The sequence below is a fragment of the Typopeltis vanoorti genome, chromosome 11 (assembly GCF_054136105.1).
Source record: "Typopeltis vanoorti isolate ZY-2024b chromosome 11, IOZ_Tvanoo_1.0, whole genome shotgun sequence".
In the NCBI taxonomy this organism is placed as follows: domain Eukaryota; kingdom Metazoa; phylum Arthropoda; class Arachnida; order Uropygi; family Thelyphonidae; genus Typopeltis; species Typopeltis vanoorti.
The window spans coordinates 112,259,928-112,279,377 of record NC_143559.1 but is presented as its reverse complement, the minus strand read 5'-3'; the positions used below and the strand labels follow the sequence as shown (position 1 = coordinate 112,279,377).

The 19,450-nt window shown below is 35.7% G+C and overlaps 1 protein-coding gene across 3 annotated transcripts in view; it reads left to right on the top strand.

Annotated features, from left to right (window-relative positions):
- LOC150101948 (uncharacterized) overlaps positions 1 to 18,831 on the top strand; it is a 66,400-nt gene extending 47,569 nt beyond the window's left edge. For all 3 annotated transcript variants that reach the window (XR_016549070.1, XR_016549069.1, XM_090400871.1), the window contains 2 exons: positions 427 to 594; positions 18,458 to 18,831. Coding sequence is in view for 1 of the 3 variants with exons in the window: in XM_090400871.1 (XP_090256997.1) it covers positions 427 to 594; positions 18,458 to 18,462 (173 nt within the window). In the remaining 2 variants the exon portion in view is untranslated. The remainder of the gene's footprint in view (positions 1 to 426; positions 595 to 18,457) is intronic.
- The last annotated feature ends 619 nt before the right edge of the window (positions 18,832 to 19,450 follow it).

The window sequence follows — 19,450 nt, the reverse complement described above, 5'->3', positions numbered from 1 at the left end:
AATTTTTTTTTATTTAAAAAATTTGAGCTCAAAAAATTCAAAAAAAATTTTTTTTTGATTTTCTGAAGGAAGTTTTTTTTTTTTAAAAAAATTTATTTTAACCACAGTAATACTATATGTATTTGAATTTACTGTTATGGTGCCGTTTCATATATGAAAAAAAAGAGCAGGGAGAGACATGTAGTGAGGGATGATAGATTCAGAGATACAAACAGTGTTTGATGTATTTCAGTTCTCTTAGGTGAAATTTTTTAAGCATTTTCCTATTAATGTCTCAAAAATTGTAATTTAATCTTTTATTCAATACTCATCACTGTTGCATATCGTTTCTGTGTAAATCATGACATTTATTTTTAATTATTTAAACATTAGACAAACATTCATTTTTAATATAAAGCTTTTAATAATAACGTTTTGTAAATGCAGGTGTAGAAGTAATGCAAAGCGTGAGACTGGTACCATGGATACATTTGTTGACAGTGCCTGGTACTTTTTTAAGGTTTTTGGATTCACATAAAGATTTGGAGTCATACAATTTGAAAAAAGTTAATGACTTAATGCCCATTGATTTGTATATTGGAGGTAAAGAGCATGGTATGTGTTTAGCTGTTTTTACTATTTTGATTTAAGTCATGTTTTAACTATTAAAGATGATAATAATAGCAATTTGATTATTGAAAGAAGGAAGGCTGAAGTTTTCTATATTCCTGTATATTTTTATGGTTTTGGTCATTTTAAGTAGAGACTTCAAGTAGAGATCCTTGTTTTATTCCCATGATTTTCAACCATTTGTCATCAACTGAAAATCTGTTCTTGACAAATCTTTATTCGATCTGAATTAACAAGTTTCTCTTTAAAATTTTTCTCAGCCTATTTTCAGGTATGTTTGTATAAATCTTACCTGGAACACTTACTAGAGAAATTTGCTCTGTACGATGGAGAAACTTCTCTTGTCTATAAGAGAAATTCCTCTCATAGATGAGAACTATGAGAGCACTACTCTTTTCTCTGGAATTTGACCCTCTGACAAGGTTCTCTGAAGTATGCAGGGTAGCTACTTCAGAATTTTTATACCTCCATATTTGAGCATTTCTTTTCAAATATCATCTACTCCAGCCACATTTTGATACTTTTTTGATATAGTCAGACTTTTGATACTTCAGAATTTTTATATCTCCATATTTGAGCATTCATTTCTTTTCAAATATCATCTATTCCAGCCACAATTCAGGCTTTTGATAGTTTTTTCTATCAAAAGCCTGAAATGAACTTTTCTATCCTGTTTGCATTCCTCTTGAAAGATTTCTACTACTGGTCTGTTACTGTTTGTTTCTTTTAACAGTGTTTCAAAGTAATTACTCCAGACATCTAGAATATCCTTATCTTCAGTTTTCATGTCTCATTTATTATCTTTGATTCCTGATGAGTATATAAATTTTTCAACCAAATTTTCAGTTTTTTTTTTTTTTTTCATTTTTTTCAGTTGGCAGTTAACACTGGGTTTAACTGCCAATTATCATGCATGCTTACTGAACAATGACTGACCCATGCCATATTCCACGCTTCACGTTTCTGCTTTTTACTTTTGTGCAATGGTTCCTACATTTTTGGTTTTAATTATATAATGGTTCGTGTTTACTGCTTATTGTATTTTTTTTTTTTTTTGTTCTTCCTAACCCAGAAGAAGCCACTAGCATATGTGAGCTAAACGTTATCTTATAAAATTCAGCAGATCTGATAGGATATATTAATGTTCTCTTTGCTATTTAGAGCAAATTAGTATATCATCTTTGGAACTGCAGTTAAAAAAAATCAACATAAAGATATATTATTTTTTTATTCCAAATCCCTGTGAAATGCATATTTTTTGTAATACAATAATAATTAGTAGTTAGTCACATATTTTAATAAAGATTTTTGATGATCCAAGAAAAGTTGATTTATTTATATTTGTGTGCATTTTATTGACATTTTTTTTTCTATGTACATCATTCTCTCCTTTTTTTATCCCAATTTTGGGAATACATGACATTTCATTCGAGTATTTGAAATCTGATTCCCATGTTGCAAGGCTAACTACCACTGCAAATCATTACTAAGACTTAGAAGTTTGGTTTTTCCATTAGTTATGTTGGGAGCTTGATCAAACCTGGGATAGCGAATGGAATTATTGTGATTAAGATTAGGAATATCGTTAATAACTGAAGCCTAAAAAACTGGGCAAGGGATATTCACTTGAATTAAGGAATACACAAAACTTGAAAATGTAAAATGCTAATGGAAATAAAGTTCTTGCCACTACTTAGCTGAATGTATGCTGCATTTTGTGAAGTTCTGTCTATTTACAGTAATTAAATCCTCTGCTATCTTCAAACTAGCACGCCTGTTAGCATGAGTCTCCATAGTTGGTTTCACTTGGTTGGAAACCAAAAGGTTTAGTTTTGAACCAAGGTCTTTCCAACCAAAGGTTAGAAAGACCTGGGTTCAAATCCTGTCTAGGATGTGAAGAACCTTCATCAGACATTTTCAGCTGAAGGTGAGTTAGACGATCTTATATGGAGTTGGCAGGGTTTTCCATTAGAATGCATGCAATTAACACATATAATGATGCTCTTTCCCATAGCCTGACTAGTTTTGGTCATAAGTTCAATTAACCAAATCAGCCTGTTAGTATAGTCCTGGATAAAAATCTTTAGTCAAAAGTTATTAAGCCATTTGAATTGAGGAGCTTCCTAGGAGAAAGCTAACATAAATAGAAGTTGAGAGGGGGGGGGGGACATCTATACTTATCAGAAGAAAGATATACATGGGCAGTGAAATTCACCTACTAAGGTGAATTTCATTACCCTCTGTAATGTAATATTACCACTTTATTTAATGGAAGCTTGAAGTGGCCAAAGCCTGTGTTGTTTAGACTTCAGAGTTAAGTCACAGTCATATTTTTTCCAATTTCATCATGTTTCACAATCATTTTTAATGCAACTATAAGGTCAAAATTCAGATCTCATTTCTAATATCATGGACAACTATAACCTCTCTTCGTTCCACTTAAGAGGATATTTGTTGGGTCCATTCTTTATATGAAAAGTTTGTCCAAATACTATGCAGTTTTCAGTGAATTGTGAACTTGCATGTTTTTTCCATTTCACAAATTATTGACATCTCTACACTCTCCAAAAGATCGACTTTTTTTCCTCTTCCATTCAAGAGTATATCAGGATCCTCATTCTTGTGGTCTTTTGTATTATGGACACATAGATAGATTTGCAGTGGTACTCTTGGAAGAGTACCAGTACTACATATGATTCTGTGAGTTGGACAAGTTAAGTTTAGTTTTGCAGATGTTTTATCTTCCAAAATCAGGATAAGAGTAAAAAAAAAGGACTAAAAGCTGTTTTTTTTACTAGGATTGTACATTATGGCACACACACACAAAAAAAAGGACTGAATGACCACAATGATATATATGTTATGGAGTAAATGGATGTTGAAGTTTATTATTATTATTACGGGCAGCTCCAAGGAGTCCTTAGACTCATCGAGGGAGACTTTTTTTTTTGTGCCATACCATATAAAGAGAGTTGGGAAGCTCTAATTTGTCAGCCTAATTTAAATAAGAATTCCTTCAGTAAATTTTCCCAGTTTTGGGAAGTAATCTTGATAATACCAATCACTATTTTAGTTGATTTTTTAAAAAATAATATTTTTTTAATATTCTACTACAACTGAACTGAACTGACTTGTTTCTTTGAACTTGAAAGGTATATAGATCAAGCTCTCTTCATGCTGGTAACATCTCATATTTTTAGGTTTATCTTGTATATTTCTTTATCTCAACTCATGCGTGCTTTCTTGTTTTTTTTAATGTATTTTATTCCCATTTTAGTTGCATGGGAAAAAAGTCTGGTTTATAATTTAAAAAAGAAAAGTACACAAGTCTTGTTATTGTAATGTCTACTACTTATATTTCTGTCTTTCTTCATTTTCATCATCTAACAGCTTTGGGAATGTTCTGTTATCTCTGGCAGAACATTCCCAAGTGTTCTAATAGATAGAATAAGCTTTTTAAAACATTGCATAATAGAACAACTAATTCCTACTAATGTTTGTTAGCTTCCTCTCTGGTCATTCACTGCATGTCATGGTGGATGGTTTCCTCTCGTGATTTTTCCATCAATGCTATGGTACTCCAAGGTTCTGTGCTTTTGCATACACTTTTTCTCCTATACATCAGATATCTTCTCTCTCTCACTAACATTTAGTATTATTCATAATTTTGTTAATGATATCACATTCCATTCCTCATCATTCACAAAACCTTGCAGTATTCAGACTCAATATATTTAAGATACAGTCTAACCTTATTTTCCAGAAGAAAGATCATTCCTTACTCTCAATTAATTTCATTAATGCTCTGCTCAACATTGTCTATAGCTTCAAAAAAAAAAGCTTGGTATTCTTCATTCTAAACATTACTTCTCTTCTGCTCCATTCCTTGCACTTTATAAATCCCAAACCTGCCCAACCTTAGAATATTGTTCTCACATCTTGGTTGAGTCACTTAAAACCTCATTCAGAATGCTAGATACTATCCAGAAGAGAGTTATTTGCTTAATACATGGTGTGGCTATTAAATAACAAGGTTGGTTGCAAAAATGTGGTTTATTATTACAATTGTACAACTTAATTGTTATCCCCCTTTAACACACTTCACTCCTCTATCTATACACTGTTGCATACGAATTTTCCATTGTTGGAAGCAGTGCTGCAAGTCATCAAGTGTTATCTGCTTCAGTAGTGCTGCCATTTTCTCCTTTATCTCATCCACTGACTGAAAATGGGTGCCCTTCAATGCGGATTTCAACTTTGGAAAAAGGTAAAAGTTGCATGGAGCTAAGTCCGATGAGTAAGGTGGATGGTCTAACACTGGAATCTTCTTATTAGCCAGATACTGCTTTACAAACAGTGCACTGTGAGCTGTAGCATTGTCCTGATGGAGAATCCAAGCGTTTTTCTTCCACAGATCGGGTCTCTTCTTCTTCACTTGTTCTATCAGCTTGGCCAGAGCTTTGGTTAACTGTCTGACCCTCTGGTACCCATTCAACCATTACCATGACATTGATATTAAAAAATTAAAACAATCAGCATTGCCTTCAGTTTTGACTTGCTCATTCTTGCTTTTCTCATTCTCGATGACATGGGAGTTTTCCAGTGCATCAATTGTCTCTTTATTTCTGGATCATACTGGAAAATCCACATTTCATCACATGTGATGATCTTCTCCTCTTGCAAGTCCGGCTCTGCTGTCAGCCAGACTTGCAGTGGATGAGGTAAAGGAGAAAACGGCAGCACTACTGAAGCAGATAACACCTGATGACTTGCAGCACTGCTTCCAACAATGAAAAATTCATATACAACAGTATAGGTAGAGAAGGGGAATATGTTGAAGAGGATAACAATTAAGTTGTACAATTGTAATAATAAACCACATTTTTGCAACACCTTGTATGTGCCTTTCTCTCACTGACTCCCTTGGTTAATTTCACATTATACTCTTTTTCTGCATTAAGTCTTTAGCTATTTCCATGGATGCTGCTCCACTGAACTGGCTGCCACTGTTCCTTCACTTCTCTAATCATATATGAACATTGGTTGGTCAGCATCCAGATTCACCAAACCAACTTCTGATCCTCTTCCTTCATTCCACATACTGCTATAAAAGTGAGCATTTGTAAGCCGTTAGATGCGAATTTGTGTTTTAGTGATATTTTAATGTATCACTACTAAAAATAATATAATACGAGAAAAAGATGATAGACGTTTATATTGATGCATAATTGTTTGAATAAGAGAGGCTGTAAATGTTGTTCGCTACCGGTTTTATTAGTGTGGGGGATTTTTTTTTTTTGCCAAAACTTAATTACGAAATTGTTATTATTAGACTTAGTAACCTGCAAAAAAATGGCGGCGGCATTGTCATTCCATGACTTTAATTTAGATTTCAGTTGTTTCGTTAAGTGTGAGGTCTGTTATATGTATTCTTTCAATTACATAAATGATTTGTGGATATTTGGTGAGGATGGAAGGAGGGTGTGTACGAAGTGTGACCTGAACAAGGAATTGATGAATGCAAATATGAAATTGATGACAGAAAGTGTTAGTAGCAAAATTGTCGCAGGGAAAATGAATGCACATTTGAAAGAGAAGGAGGGTGAAAAAGAGAGGCGAAAAAATCAGCAAAAAAGAAAAAGAGCAATTTGAAAACCGTAATGGATGTTAAAAGGGATGAAAGTGAGGTGAGAGTGGCAGAAGGAAACGAAATTGAGAGAACGAATGAAACTAGAAATAGCGTGACGCAGAAATCAAAAGTGAAAAAAATTGAAAGAATGGATGATAGTGAAAAAAGAATGAATGATAGCGAAAGTTCGACACATGTTGGACTGAAAGTACAGAAACAAAGAAAGATGAATGAGTGTGAAAATGGGAAGAATGATACCGAAAGTTGGACGCATGTTGGACCGAACGTACAGAAACAAAGAAAGATAAATGAGTGTGAAAATGGGAAGAATTATTATTATTATTCCAGGCAACCCCAAGGATTCGACAGACTCTTCGAGGGAGGCCCTAACATCATGTCAAGAACAACTATTTGACATTCACACAGTATCTATCATACCTTGCCTTGAACTCATTCACAGTCGTAGCACCCACAACAGACTCTAGCAGCTTATTCCACTCATTCACCACTCTCCAAGTAAAAAACCTAGCTCTAACACCTTGTTAACCACATTCTTGTCCATTTCCATGCATGGCTCCTAGTCCTCCCACCACCAGTCCTATTTTCAAAAATATCTTCTGGATTAATCTTATAGAAACCCTTCAGTAATTTGAATATCTCAATTATATCACCACTTTTCTGCCTATCAACCACAGACCTGCTATCATAAAGATGAACGAGGAATGAAAGAATGATAGCGTAAGTTGGACGCATGTTGGACTGAAAGTACGGAAACAAAGAAGGATGAATGAGAGTGAAAGTGAGAAGAGGGGGTTGTGAGTTTGAAAGTTAGAAAGATTAAATGATAGAGAGAATGTGTCACGAGATTCGGAAGTTTAATTGGATTGGATGAGACAAGAAATGAAATGGATGCGGAATGAAATTAAGAAAATTTGGGTAAAAACTATTAAAATAAATAATGATTGCATGAAAGAGTTAACGAAAGATGAGTGAGTGGCGTTGTATGACGACTCCATTATTAAAGGTATGCTGGAGGATAGAATACACAAGGTATGTTTTCCAGGCGCTAAAATGAGTAGAGTGATTGAGGCTTTGGATATGAGGCAGGAGCGAGCAAAAGAGTTAATAATATTAATAAGTACGAATGATTTGAGTGTGTCAGAATGGATAGCAGTAGGCTGCTTACAAGGATAAAAGAGAATAGTGTGACAGGAAGTGTAGTTAGCGTGTTGCCTAGGTATGACTGTGGTGAAATGAGGTGGAGAGCAAGGATTATGAATGATATGCTGGCTGAAATGTGTGAGGAGATGGGAGTACAGTTTGTTAATGTGTGGAATGAGTCTGAGGGACGAAGTGAGCTGTATGGGAGTGATGGACTGCATTTGAGTGGTTATGGTGTGAGTCGCTTGGAGAGACTGCTGCTGGAAGGTAGAGAAGTGAATAGAGAGAATGAATCAGATCGAGTGGGAAGTGATGTGGAAGAGTGGGAGAGTAAGACAGGAGAGCTTGAAGAGGTGGTTATGAATGGGGAAGTGAGTGGTATGAGTATAGAAAATGAGAGAACGGGTGTGCAAGAGGAGCAGGGAAACGAGGAGGTTCAGGGTGGACAGGGGTACACAGCATGAGAATGGCGGATGCTCCAAGAGGAGGTGGTGAGCATGTGTAGGCAGGAAAGGAATGGGATGACCAGGAATCAAGAGGAAACAGGAATTTGGAATTGAAAAGGGTTTTAAAATGAAAAAGCAGAAAGGGAAATGGACCCAGTCAAGCATGGAGAGATCACATCGAGTAAGTGGTATCAGTGGAACTAGCTGTAGATCCAGAAATGAGCTGTTGTGTTTGTGTACAAATGCTAGAAGTATAAGAAACAAGGCAGATGAAATGGTTGCACTAATTGCGTCTGTTCACCCAAAGATTGTCGGAATAAGTGAGACATGGTTGGAAGAGGATGACATCCTGACAGGAATAGAGATGGAAGGGTGTGATGTGTTTCGTGAGGACAGAAGGGGTAAAAAGGGAGGGGGAGTGCTATTGATGACAGAGAAAAAAACTTTTTAGTAGAGATTCAAGAGGAAAATAGTGCCAGTGGTTTTGAGGCAGTATGGTGTGAGATAGAGGTGAATGGAATCAAATACTTGGTGGGATGTTGTTATAGACCAGGTAATGTGGATGGTGTGGTGACAATGAAATGTACAATCAAATTAGCCAAGTAAATAAGAAAAGGGTGATCATTATGGGTGATTTTAATTATGGCAATATAGACTGGAAGGATGAGATAGCAACTGGAAGTAAAGAAAATGAGTTTCTTGAGTTTTTGAAGGATAACTACCTCAGACAGTATGTAACAGAGGGCACACGAGGATTGAGGGTCTTGGATTTGGTCATCTCATCAGAGGATGTAATCATAAATGAAGTGTCAAATCATCCACCAATTGGTGAGAGTGACCATGAGGTGATAACCTGGGTGGTTGCCAGCAGTGCGAGGACCTCTGTGAGAAAAGGGTATATGTGGAACTACAAAGGGGGTGATTATGAAGAGCTCAGGAGACAGCTTGCGGGTGTAGCGTGGAATGAGGAGTTAGCTGGAAAAGAGATCAATGCAGCTTGGGGGATTTTTAAAAAACTGTTTAGTAGATGCAATGTCTAAATGTATTCTAAGGGTGAGAAGGTTAAATAAGGTGGGTGTGAGACCAATTCCATGAGGTCTACAAAGACCAAGCAAGGAGGGTGACTTGGTTGGTGAGGGTAGCTAAAGAGAGGTATGAACAGCAGTTGGCTAATGAAGCCAAAAAGAACCCTAAGGAGTTCTTTCGATATATAGCCAGCAAAAGAAAGAATAATTATGGAAGTATGACATTGATTGGAGAAAATGGTATAAAGACAGCTGATGCAGAATATGTGGTGGAGATACTTAATGAGCAGTTCATAAAGATCTTTCAGTCTTGTGAATTTGACTTCATGGAGGGATTGAGAGCAGTTGATGATGGGGAGGAGAGACTGACTGTAAGTGAGCAAGAGGTGTATGGGGAGTTGAGTAAACTAGATGTAAATAAGGCTGTGGGACTTGATAATATATCACCATGTATTCTGAAAGAATGTACCAGGGAGTTGACACCTGCCTTGACATATTTTTTTAATATTAGTCTTGCACTCGGTCAAGTTCCTAAGGAGTGGGAGGAGGGCAAGATTTTGCCACTTCATAAAGGAGGTGATCGAACTCAAGCATCAAACTATAGGCCTATCTGTATGTCAGGTGTTGTGGTTAAGTTGTTGGAGGAGCTTGTGAGAACTAGGATCCAGAGTTTGGTTGATGGCAATGGTATTATCTTTGATGGACAGCATGGATTTGCTAAAATGAGGTCATGTTTTAGTAATCTACTTACTTATTACAATAAAGTGACTGCTTCCTTGGACCGAGGAAAAAGATACACAGTGATATACTTGGATTTCGCAAAGGCTTTTGATAGAGTACCTCATGATAAGTTGACAGTCAAACTAGAGCAGATGGGGTTGGATATTAGATGGTGCATTGGATTGGAGACTGGCTATCTGATAGGTATCAACAAGTTGTGTATGGGGGAGCGATATCCAGGAAAAGGAAAGTCACTAGTGGAGTGCCTCAGGGGTCTGTTTTGGGTCCATTGCTGTTTAACTTGTATATTAATGATATATGTGAAGATTTGGATGGAGATGTTCAGTTGTTTGCAGATGATGCAAAGTTGGGACGAACCATGAAGTGTAGTGAAGATGTTGTGCCCTTACAGGAAAACTTGAATAGATTGAGTGATTGGGCACGGAAATGGGGATGTGAGTTCAATGTTGCAAAATGTAAGGTTTTAAAATTTGGAAAACAAAGATGGGATGCAGAATTTATGCTTGGTGAGAATATATTGTTGGAGATAGAGGAAATAAGAGATTTGGGGGTGATGGTGGATAAGAATCTAAAATTTAGGGGACACATCGCCAAAATTGGGAAGACAACGCAAAGGCTTCTGGGAATGATGCAGAGGACACTGACATGTAGAAGTAGGGAGATTCTTGTTCCATTGTATAAGGCTTTGATTAGGCCACACATGGACTATTGTGCCCAGATTTGGTCACCTGGTGTTCAGAAGGATGGAGAGATGTAGGAAAGGGTCCAAAGGAGACTGACTAAGGTAGTTTCTGACCTCTGGAATGTTGAGTATGAGGAAAGATTGAGAAGATGTAATTTGCAGAGTCTGGTGGACAGAGGAAGAGGGGAGATATGATAGAGACCTACAAGTTGGTAAGGGGTTGTTATAGGATGGCCAATGTTGGAGAAGTTTTACAGAGAATAGTGGGAGATCAGGAGAGAACCAGAGATCATCCCTGGAATCTGTATAAAGAGGGTGTGAGTAGGGGAGTGAGAGGCAGGTTTTTTCTTGCAGAGTTGTGAATGATTGGAATGCCTTGCCTGAGAATGTGGTGTCTGCAAAGAGTTTGAATGTGTTTAAAACACGGTACGATGAGCTGTGTGTGTGATAAAAGGACCTCCCAGATGAGTCTTTGACTCCATGAGGTCTTGGGGTGGTAATAATAATAATATGCCTCTGTCCTTTTGAATAGTCTTTCCCAATAGCATTGTACCAATGTATACAACCTCTGGCTCTTCAAGAAGCATTAACAAATTGCTTTCTCTCTCTCTCTCTAATCATTTGCTCATACTCACAACACTGTCGTGTTGTAGATTTTTTGAGACCTGTTTTGATTGTTGATATTAATAATAAATAAAATGTAATTAAGCATATAATTCAGTCCATTATATATATTTACATGCTAGCAAGCAGATCACTTCCAATAGACCAGATTCATGAAGCTTCTAGCTATTACTAACCAAGGCCATGTTTCCTTTGTCTAAATTGTCAGAGGAATCTGTACATCGGTTGCCTCCTGATACCATTTACTAACCATCTTCAAAGGCAGCACAAGAGAGTCTTTATAATTACAATTAGTAAACCCAATAGGGACCACAGAAATAGTTGGTTATGGTTTGCTATAGCGAATTTCATTTTGCATAGCATTGTACCTATGGGGCTTTGTTCAAGACTTTTCAGTAGTTTGCTATAGTGATTGTGAATTCATTATAGAAGTGTTTGCTATAGTGATAGTCAACTGCACAAAGAACCATTACATTCATAAATTTAAATTCTTGATGAATAAATGGATTTTCTTCTCTTGAATACTAGGAAAACATTTGCTAACATCTCTGGCTCTCTGTTAACAAGTAAGATTTTTGTGTTACCCAGACATCTTGATTAATTATGCTGTTGCTCTTAAAAGAGTTTGAATAATGTATTTCCTTCATGATATCGATAAACTCCTTTGAAACATTCCTCATCATTCTGCCATTAAATTGTGTTTTGGATAGAGCATTTAATATTTTGAGGCATGAACACCTCCTTCCAGTTAAGTAAGAGCAAAAGTTTAACTTTATCTTTCTCTCTCAAATCAAATGATAATATTGTTATAACTAAGGCTGATAGTGAAGGATAAAAAGGAATATTTTAGGAACTTTTTATTACAAGATCACTCTACTTGCCATTGCTTTTCCAGAGACTGTATACAGTCCCAAATTAAGGACTGTATAGTCTCTGGATATACCCTTTAAATGAGGTCCAAACCTGCGAAGAAAAAATAACAGTATGGATCCGTTATGCTAGAGCTCCTATCCTGTTTGGGCTTCTAAAGTAGCATAAAAAAATGTATTACTTTTCTTTATGCTACTTTGACCAGTAGTAAATTCCATAAGCAGTCCTACATACAAGGTAGTCAAACAGCTGTCTCTCTAGTACTTTCTGCTTTTTACAGGTAATTCTCCTTGCATAAAAAAAATTCAAGATAAAGAATAGGAGCATGCAGTGGTAGCTGAAAGATTCACAAACATTCTGCCCACACAAAGGGAGCCTAGTCTCCTGATCCATGTCTTGACACTTGTCCTGCGTGCCACACTTTGACTCCCTTTGGGCACGAACTGGCAAAGTGGCATCAGGATATATCACTAGCAGATCAGAAGACCTCTAGATTCATTCCAATCAGATTCAGTCCTGGCGCACAGCTGACCTGTAGAACTATTTTACTGCTGTACCCCCAAATTGGAGAGAATCTAGATCACTACAGTGTATTTGGCATGTCATTGAAGGACATCGCCCACATTGCATGTGAGAAGGGTTGGATGAGGAAGAAACTGAAGCCCTAACTCTGAATACCAAACATGGCATTAGCCACTTCAAACCGTCAGTAAGCAAGATGGTGGTGGTGTTTCGCTAGGAAATGAAAGACATCTATTACCTAGAGATCTAGCTGGCATTTCCTTCAACTAGAAAAGGTATTCCTTTGTAGCTATACTCACTTGATGTTCCAAAGCCCTGTTTATGGACACTGGTTGCACTTTGGAAAGGTGGTGTTGAGTTGACTGTGAGAGGCTGTATGTTATGCATCAACAGCTCTTAGTAGCCCAATATATCAAATCAAATTAGCAGTCCAGTATATCAAATCAAATTAGTAGTCCAGTATATCAAATAATTTATGCTTTATATTCAGTAGTATCCCAATGTTACTTCAATTTCAGTGGCTATTTCTCATCTATGTATTTATTGACATGCAGACATGTCAAGGCCAGTATTATGGTAAATGTTCGGCATGAATGAATCTTTTACATCTAATATGGTCTATTGCATCATTACCCATAGAGAAAGACATGCTTTTAGCTTCTTACTTTACCTCCAGCTATTCTTTGCATTTATGATCTTCCTAATTTCTTCTTACCCTTCAAAACATGTTTTCTTTTGATCTTCTTTTTAATCAGGTAGATGGAAGAGAGACTCAATCCCTGACCTCTTCTTTATCACTTGTAATGCCGAGGATAATCCTTTACCCACTGATAGGAAAGTACTTGAAAACTTTCCAGGATCTCAATATAGCCCTGTTATTGTCACTATAAGAACACAAATCCTGATTATACAATCTGTGGAAAGACCAAGATGGAATTTTTGCAAAGCAAACTGAGAACAATACTCTAAACAAATTGAATCTAGCATCCATTGGGTCCAACCTGAAGTTGAAAATTACAAACATTTTGTAGGAGTATACTGATAAGTGCTGCAAAACGATGTATACCATGAGGTTTTTGGAAACAGTACACCCCGCGTACTGTTTCCAAACTCCTGAAACTGAGGAACTATTCAAAAAATACAAAAAAGATTCAGATCCTGAAACTGGAACAAGAATTTTAGAAATGCTTAATGAACAACAACGGCAACATTGGAAAACCACAACCGAACATTTAGACTTCACTGAAGTCTAAATGGGCCTTACTACAAAAACTCGGAACTGCATCAGTTTCTAAGCAGAAAGAAGTCATGGAGATCATTCCTAAAGACATAGTAACTAGAATCCAGCAAACATCTAACAATGTAAAGATTAGTGCATTCTATTCTAAAGAAATTAGGACCAAATATTTCCATGTTTATAGAAGTGTCAAACAAAATAACCACCTCTCAATGCCATTCACCAAAAATGAACTGATTCAAGCAATTAAATCACCGAAAAATAACAAAGCAGCAGGCCTGGATGGAATATACTCTGAGTTCATTAAAAATCTTGGAAGTAATGCTCATAAGTGGCTCTTGCAGTTTTTCTGTAAAATTCTAGAAAGTGGGAAGAACATCCCAAAGGAATTCCTGAGGAGCAAAGTTATAGCCATCCTAAAACCTGGAAAAGAGCCCACTAATGCAGCAAACTATCGACCAATATCTTTACTAAATATTCCCAATAAACTTTTTGAGCGATTACTCTATAATTGAATATACCCATTGATTAATGCCATAGTACCAAATGAACAAGCCAGATTCAGAGACTCTTGCAACTGCTGTGATCAACTACTTGCCCTTACCACACATATGGAAGCTGGTTTTCAAAATGGCCTTAAAACCTCAGTAGCATTCATAGATCTGTCTGCATATGACACAGTTTGGGTGAATGGACTCATACTGAAATTGCAACTGTCGTACAAGACCCAAAGATGATTAACATCCTAAAACGCATGACATCAAAGCGCAAATTCAAGGTATAACTGAATGGTAAAAATAGTCCCTTTAAAGTACTAAAAAATGGACAGCCACAAGGCTCTGGGCTAGCTCCGTTCCTCTTTAATTTATACATTAGTGACATGCCACAAACCACATCCTGAAAGTTCGCATACGCAGACGATCTGGCTTTGGCAACTCAGACTAAAAACACCTGAAAGAGGCTGAGACTGTGCTCAGTTCTGACCTTGAAGTTGTGTACAACTATTACACCAAATGGTGTCTCTGCCCAAATCCCTCTAAAACTGAAGTTCATGCATTTCACTTGAACAATCATTAAGCTGATAAACAGCTGAAGGTCTCATTCAAAGGACAAACTTTGAAGCACAACCCTAACCCAAAATATCTCACCTTAGATTGCTCTTTAACCTTCAGAAAACACCTGGAAAATGTCTGTGAAAAGCTAAAAACTAGGAATAATATCATCAGGAAGCTTGTGCGTTTGGGTTGGGGGGGTGGTGGCAGGAGCCAACACTTTAGAATCTGCTGCCCATGCCCTGGTGTACTCTTGTGCATAATACTGTGCTCCAGTGTGGTATTCAAGTCACTATGTCAGCAAGGTCGATGTGCAACTTAAAGATACCAGAGAATTATCACAGGTTGCATAAAGTCTACACTTGTTGAATGGCTACCAACAAGTGACACTCTAACATCATGCCACCAGACATAAGGAGGAAAGCTGCCACTAACAGAGAGTGGATAAAATGTATGGGAAATAACACCTTACCCATCCATGAGGACCTCCAAAATCTATCACCTATTTGCTTAAAGTCCTGCAACCCGATCTGGAAAACTCAGCAACCAGATACATATTCTCCTGAAACTAAATGGAAGAATCACTGGCTTACTTCAACAATAAAAAATGGAAACCTCATTACAGATCCCACAACAGAGGCCCCTGGCTTTGACCTGCCTAGACAACAATGGAGCACACTCACACACCTGAGGACAGGCCCTGCCAGATGTGCTACCATGATGTATAAGTGTGGCTTGCGTCAATTTTAAGGGCAATTGATGGACCTGTTCCAGGCTACCCTGGACACAGTCCAATGGATTAGAGACAATCTGAACTTAAATTTGTGATTTTTAGTATCTAGTTTTAGTATATATATATATATATATATATATATTAAAACATTAATATGAGATTAACAGAGCTAATCTCAGGTGGTATGATCACTTAAATAGAATGGGCGAGGAAAGCCTTCTTGTTTTACTTGATTAGCAAAACAAGTGTTCTCTGCCAGGTTGGCAGGAAAATGCCCCGGAGGAAGACTAAGATATAGGTGGATTGATATGGTACAAAGTGCCTTAGACGATAGAAATATAAGATCTGATAATGTTGGTGTCTTGACAAGTAACAGACTGATTTGGAGGAAAATTGTAGATAGGGAATTAGTAATGATGTAAATTTTTCATGTAGTACTATCATATCCTGTACACCCCTTGAGGGTACGTGTCAGGAATTTGATGATGATGAATATATATATTCATTTTTTTCTGTTTTTATGTTTCTATTTGCACAAATCCAACCCATATGAAATGTATATATCTTCTTTTTACTAGAAAGAGAGGCCAAAAGAATATGGCATCCAGACTACAAGATGAGATCAGATCATCATAATGTATTGTTTATCTGACCCTTCTATTATCAGAATGGCAAGTTATGATAATTGAAGAGTCAGTACAATTATATGGTGCTCTACCAGAAGTTGATTGATAGGTAAGGGTTGGTTAATTGAAGGGTCATTATTTTGAAGGTTAGATGAATGGTATATTACTGTATATCTTGTCTAATCTGGGTATTAAAAATTTAGTGTTGTTAAATTTCTATTAAGCAATTATTTGTTATATTATAGTAGTATATTATATCCATGAGGAAAACATGCTTCTCTCTTTCTCTATTTACAATTAGCAGTTGTTTAAAAAAATAGCTACATTAATATTTTTATGGTTGCAAAAAAAAAAAAAAAAAAAATGTATATATATATATATTTCAAAATAAATAATATACTGACTAAAAAACCCGAGAAATATAGCAAAAAGCTTTAATGAACCACGACTAGTTTCATCGGTACCCCGACTTCTTCAGGTGTGAAAGAAATAACACAAAAAACTAAAAAACTAACAAGGTAAAAAACATGGACATCTCAGTTCCACAGGAAAGAATTGCAACAGTCATATTTGAACTAGTGATCACGTGGCAGTATTTGCGAGTTGAAAGAGAGTGACAATTCATTTTAGAGCGCCATTACTGGATCACTGTGCTATGGGAATCAGGTAAATATAAATGTTTATACTTCATATACACAGTAAAGAATTTTCTCTGTGATTGTCACATTTGATTCGGTTTTATTTCTGTTATATATATATATATATATATATATATATATATATATATATATATATATATGTGGATACTCTCAGTATCACTACTAATGAGCACCATTCTAAAATTTCTGGAATTCAGCCTTCTGATTCTCAACCAAGACTTCTGGATTATGCAGTGCAGTAACTGTGAAATGTATACCTCCATATTTGAGCATCTCTGGTTGGATATCATCTATTTCAGCTGTCTTTCCACATTTTGGGTTATTGATGATTTACCTCATGCAGTATTAATATGTACTTTTGTTTGCATTCCTTTTGATATTTTCTACTGCTGTTTTGTCACTGCTTCTTTCGTTAACAGTCTTTCAAAGTAATTACTCTAAACATCCAGAACATCCTTATCTTCAGTTTTCATCTCATTTTGTGATCTCTGAGTTTTTTTTATAGTGCTCTCTTCCTTCTGTTTCTAAACTTTTTTTCCAGTAACCTCCAGAATTTTGCTAAGAGTTCCAAATATGTGTTTCCATAATTCTAATTTTTTCAATATTTTATATGAACTAAAAAATCAGTTAAAAAGCATGAATAATAGATTTGAGACCATAATAGATTCTCCTGGTGTTATGTGCAACAGAAGAATCTACTCAATTAACCATCTGCATCCCATTGTTTCCATTTAAGAATTAACAAAACTTAAAATTACTTGTATACAGCACCTAAAAATAAATTAATGAGTATAAGTATATATAAGTGATAAATTATCTTTAAACATAATAGTCATGCTCAGGCCTTCCTGTGTTGCAGCTATGTATCAATTAAAACACCTTTTCCAAATGCTATACTCTTAAAAAAAAGCATTCCTTCTAGTGACAACTGGAATCAAATCTATAACAATCTTTCTTCTGGAAGTGTAGCATTGTGGAAGCATAAACATTGTCATGAGGCTACAGAGGTACACTCTTTAAGATCATATTTTAAACATTGTACCTATTATATTTAAATTCAAATACCTTATTCTAGTTTGTTTATTTTGTATGTAATCTAGAAGATGACCTCAATATATGCCAAAAAGTTTATAAATATAAGTTGTTTATCTGTTTCAGTTTATTCAATATATTTTTGTTTATATGTCCTACTCTTGCCTAACACTGCTTTTATTTATTTTGTGCATAATTCAAATTCATACTACTATGATTTTCAGATTATAAAGGTTTTTTTTCCTGCTTTTATGAAATTACCATACAACTTTATAGTTCCAGCATCTCCACATCCTCCCTTTCGTGTGTGATACTGCTTTTGTTCTTTCATTTGCTAACTTTCATTCTTTTAACATATCACAAACTTTGATGACAAACTTACTGTATCATATAACTAAATGTTTTCCTTTTATTTTCCTTATATATGGAAATATATGGTATGTGGAAACTATACAGCTTCTGTGTTGATTTAACCTTAGTATCTTTGGATCTGGCTCCCACTAATGAGACCTCAAACTGGTCTGGGTGGTGACCCTTCCCTTAATGCATGGCAGTATACATGGCCAAAAGGAAGTGTGCATTATGGGATACTGAGCAAATGTGAAGTCAACATCATCTGTACACATTGTAGACTAGTCATGAAGATACTTCCTATATAAACTTGTTTGCTTATGCTTGGCTAAAGGATTAAAACGAGAATAAAATTTATTGTCAAGTATAATAGAAATATCAGAATTTCACGTTTTTAATGATATATTCATGATTTTTTTTCATAAAAGTAATTATAATGTTTTGTTTTGTTTTCTTAGGTTGATGATAAGGTATTGGATATAATTAAAATTCCAAGACAGCATCTTGATGTATTAAGTGAGAGTGAAGCTTTTAAAAAGGTACTTGCAGTTGATTCTGTGAAGTCTCTGTACACTAAAAATAAAATGACATATTCTTTTTATCCTGGATGTAATGCAAAACTTAATGTTCTCAGAGAAATTCAGACGTTGAAAACAGTCATCAGTCATTGCTCAATGAGAAACTAATTTTATTTTATTTTTTCTGTTACTGTAAGAATAATCAGGATTAGTAATTTATTAAGCATTTTCCAGTAAGAGAGAAAGTGCATAAATGAAATAGATGTATTTATTGGTACAAGAGCTGTTATTTGAGGAACAAGTGAATTGTAAGATTGCGCAATAAAAAGTTTGTTTTTCAGAAAAGAGTTTGAATCACTTTTAGTATTTTTTTATTTATGTAACTTAGATTTTCTCATATTTAAAATATGAGAAAATCTAAGGTTCTTTAAAATAGAACTCTTAGTTAAGTCATATTTTTCAGAGCAAGCTCCATATTATTTTTGGCCAGTTGTGATAGCTGAATAAATCTGTGGTACAGCTAATAATCTATGACAACCAAACCTCTAACCTCTCCTAATAAATATTTGAAATGGCAACAGAAAATAAGTGTAATTACTGTAGTCACTCTTTAACATACAGTAGTGTCAAAACTTTTGAAATTTAAGTAGTAATGCAATTGAATTTGACTAGTATTCTTTTTAGGGAGAGAGGAATCCATTAAAGATTAGAACAGAGTTTTTGCTGTATCCATCCATCCATCCACAGCCGGCTCTAGGGTCTTTGGCACCCACATGCAGTTTCTATCTAGGTGCCCCTGTAACGATCCGGGAGAGTGTGGTTCTTTTACAATAATAAAAATTTTATTTATTTCAAATTTCTTAAATAAATTTTGACGGAACAGCCACACGTTGGTTCGCTAAATGTGACGAACCTGGGGTGTTGGCTAGGCAG